General features: G+C 39.7%; 1 protein-coding gene across 1 annotated transcript in view; it reads right to left on the reverse strand.

Moving 5' to 3' along the window:
- The window catches only part of LOC108784582 (patatin-like phospholipase domain-containing protein 2), a 20,380-nt gene that overhangs the window by 8,664 nt on the left and 7,391 nt on the right, over window positions 1–4,325 (reverse strand). Inside the window, exon 2 of the mRNA XM_018553432.1 lies at window positions 942–1,174. Within this exon, the coding sequence (XP_018408934.1) occupies window positions 942–1,174 (233 nt within the window). The remainder of the gene's footprint in view (window positions 1–941; window positions 1,175–4,325) is intronic.

Below are 4,325 nucleotides of genomic sequence, written 5' to 3' on the forward strand. Positions count from 1 at the left end.
CAAAAAAAAAAAAAAAAAGGGAAAAAAAAAAAAAAAAAAAAAAAAAAATGTAATATATGATTTTTAGAAATATTTTAAACACCTCCTTTCCCTATATAGCAAACTGCCACTTATGGGCAGAAGTGGTCTTAAAATGTAGGTGCGCACATTAAACAAAAAAAAAAGTGAACAAAACCTAAAAGGGTCATTCCTGGTTCAAGTATCACTGGTGCTGGACACTCCTTAGCAACGCCACAAAGGTGACATGGCCAGCCTTCCATCTTTGACTTATTTTAGTTCATTTAGAAAGTGCCAATATGCATGTATATTTTATTTTCATAATCGATTAGTTGGCCGATTAAGCGAATAAAAAAATAAATACCATCCTTGGGGAAAAATTAAATGCACCAATGCAGTGTTACAAACAAAGTTTACTTCAGGATAGAGATGCATGCACAATTTCTGGCAATCGCACTGCACTGGAACGCTCAGCATTGCGGTACCGGGGTTTCCAGTGCAAGCGGTCACACGTTTGGGGTGCCATTAAAACAAATGGCACTGCAACGCAGTTCCCACAGCAGAATTTGTCAGATCATAACCGAAAATGACTTTTTCTCCCACCTTTTTCTAATTGTATTGTAAGCACATGGCGCTTGAAAAGCTTCAGCCAGGGAATGACAGCTGCCAGTAGCAAGATTCTGCAGACGGCAGCTGAATGTAAATACAGCAGCTAGTAAGCGGGTGCAATAGACAGCCTACTATTTGCCATTTCAAATTGCAATAGCAGGCTTGCTATTGCACCCACCCACTGCTTGCTGTGCCCTCCTCCCTGCCTGGAGAAGAGAGCTAGGGGATCCAACCAACTAATCCATAGTTGGTTGCAGTCCTACAATAAAACTTGTACATGGGGGAAGCCATGTTGTATCATATAGTATTGTAAATGCCACAGGCACAAAGATCACCTGAATGAGCTCTTCCTTTGAGCTGAAGTCCGACACCAAGACATTCTCTCCATCGGAGACTCGGGTGAGGGATATACACAGTTTGCCTGATGCCAATTCATGTGCATTTTCAGGAAGGTTTCTGTACAGTCCATTCTTCAGGATCTTGACCAGATTAAAGGAAGGGTGTAGTGGGCCCAGGTTTCTCTTTCTGGCTTCCTTGGCCACTTCCATCACATCCGAACAACACTCAGCTGCAACGAGAAAGCGGGGAGATCATCTTTAGAGCCGCCGTATATTGTTACTATGGACCTGATTTGTTGGGGACTTATTCAGTGCCAGTGGCACAGGCAAGTTCTGCAAGCGGCAATTGAATTCTGTAGAAGTGGATGAAAAGGTCAGTCTCCTTTGTGGCAGCAGATTCTTTAGGGGATTTATTGATTTATTTTTTTCCCCCATTGACTTTAATTTGAGTAGCACAACCAGAATACAAACAGGGTCCCTGGGAGTGTGCTATGGGAAACCAAAGGTTTCAAGAAGCAAAGTATTAGATTACTAGGAGGCAACAGGGGTGAACTTTAAATAAAAAATAAATACATTTGTTCCTGCAACAGGTCTGGCAACCTGGCAGTGTTATACTTTAACATTGGGTTGATTGAGAATTTTGAGTTCTATGGTTTGTCCCAACCTCAGTAATGGTCACCTTTGCTGGACAGCTTGGCTTACATGTAAATTTAGAGAAATATATTCAAATAGAATTTAGACACATACACACCCACACGTGACTGCGTACAGTTCTCAGAATGTCACTATTTTTAGCAGTGATGGCATGATAGAATTATAAGTTGATGACTCATTAAATCCAGAGCATCGTTTTCTGAAGCAGAATGTATTTGTGGTCCGAGCCTTAACAAGTAAGTGATACCCTGCCGCCCCCCCCCTCACCCCCCCAATGGCCTGTGGTGTGCCTTGGCCTTCTCAGGTCAGTATGCCTAAAAGGGGGCATACTCTGAATGTAAATGAAATGAATTAAATGAATGAAAGCAAGGGGAATGGGCGGGTGGGGACGTTCGTGACCCGCCGACGTGAATCCCCTGTGAGCCGTGCCGACTTTAAAGGCACAGGCTCCTCCCACAAATCCAGGCTAGCCTTCGGCCAGCCTTCAAACATATTCATTTCCAATTTCTTTTAAAAAATGTTGTCACTCTTCAGAATGCAAAATATTTTTTGCACACTTATCGTCCAGCATTATTTAGTGAAATAATGGAGAAAACAATGAGGAAATGTCTGACCTTGAGCAGACTTGCTTCGGTCTTGGAGATAATGATCTGTGTAAGGACAAACCAAACCTGTTCATAATTAATGAAGGGACTTAGGCAATGCAGAACACAATGTGACCACAACATGACCATGAAATTGTCAGAACTCCTGGACAGGCTATTACTGTAAATCAAGTCTAAGCATGCAAGTCAAAAATATTTATCTGTATTGTGGAATTTGTTTTGTTTTCATAACTGGCTTTTGGCATACACTTGACATCTGACAAGCACATTCCTGAACACTTCCACACGTACAAGCATACAATTCAGACATAATGCTGCCCTAGGGACACTTAAAGTAAATGTAAACCCCGACCATGAACTTCTGATATTTTTTTATTCTGGTCTATTAAATATACTATTAAAAAAGTTGTTATATCTGTTCAATTAGTTGTTTTTTTTTTTAAAGTATTTTATTTATTACAGGGATTTATACAGCGCCGACAATTGACACAGCACTTTAAATAGTTCCACATTCATATCAGTCCCTACCCTCAAGGGGCTTACAATCTAAGGTCCCTATCATACATACATTACATACAGGGCCAATTTTTTTTTTTAGAGAGGAGCCAATTAACGTACTAGCATGTCTTTGGAGTGTGGGAGGAAACCCACGCAGGCACAGGGAGAACATGCAAACTCCTTGCAAATAGTGATCTGGATTCGAACCAGGGACCCCAGGTAAAATATTGCCTGTTATTTCTGCCAGAAGTCATGGGAGCTCATAACTTCCTGAACTCAGAGACCTGTCAGAGCTCTCTGTGGGCTACCAAACACCTCCCTCCATATGCAGTCTATAGAGTACATTGAGTGAGTGTGGCCACCCTGGAACAGGAAGTGTGCTACTGGAAAAGCCTGGAAATAATGCAGCCACCACTTTAACAACTGGTAAGCTGCAAAATAATTACGTTTTTGCTCTTGGGTTTAGTTAAGCTGAACTCCAGATAGCCTAAGATGTGGTCAATGTACATATATAGGAGCCATTTTACCCACTATAGAATTTGTAACGTTGTCCAGCCAGTCTTGAGAGTGACAGCACTGCTGGCAAACATTCAGGTTGGTGACCTCACTTTGTTTATATTAAAATAAATAAAATAATATTGCATGATCACCTTCCTGCCCACAGCCCGAAACTGGAAAGTGAAGAGCAGCAGCACACAGATTAAGTGCTCTCCCCTATCAATATGTTCCTTGCCACCACATGTGTATGCAGCTGAGCCTGATTGGCTCATAGTACCAACCCTTCCTCTCCCAGCCTGTGGCATGTCTTACAGGGGATTACAAAAACAAAATGATCAGATAGACTTTCCTAGTAAAATTACACTGAAACGGTTTTAATTAATATATAAAATTTACATAACACATTCCTGAAGCATCTGCTGGTTTTACTAAATTTTGTTGCTTTTTCTTGCCCCCCTCCCTTGTGCATACAGGAATATATATATATATATATTTGATACTTCCCTTGAAACCGGGCTAAACTAAAGAAAGCCATCCGCTGCTAGGTTAAACTCCAAGAACACTTTATTAAGAACATTAACAGACTCATTTTCAACATTCACTTGTTTTATTTTTTTATATACCTTGATTATATTTTATAAGAATAGATGACAGGCTTTCTACAATATCCTATGGAGGAGTTTAATTTCTTATAGGACTGTGCATGTGTAGTTTTCTCAGATTCCAATATGTGTTCAGGGCTAACAAAAAAAAACACACAACAACAACACACAACAACAACACACAACACTAGTGTGTTCCCCTCTCCAGAAGCTACTTTGTGCTGCACTGGGCATGACTGTCATTTACATTTGAGTTAGGATGGTGTCAGCAATCATTTTGTTCTGCACACTGTATACAGATTACTCATGGTAAACCGGTGCTTTACACATTCCAGGAACACCATGTGATAAAATAAAAGTGGGTTTTAAAAGAAAAAACAAATACATATTTTTTTTCTGTTTTTCATAATTTATAAAAAAACAAACAGAACAAAAAAAAAATTATTGTTGGTATTAATATTATTATTAATCCCAACAACTATTATTTTCATAATTTTTTTGTTCTGTTTTTCAGATTTTGAAAA

This window comes from Nanorana parkeri, unplaced genomic scaffold, assembly GCF_000935625.1.
Source record: "Nanorana parkeri isolate BGI_ZX_2015 unplaced genomic scaffold, ASM93562v1 scaffold120, whole genome shotgun sequence".
In the NCBI taxonomy this organism is placed as follows: domain Eukaryota; kingdom Metazoa; phylum Chordata; class Amphibia; order Anura; family Dicroglossidae; genus Nanorana; species Nanorana parkeri.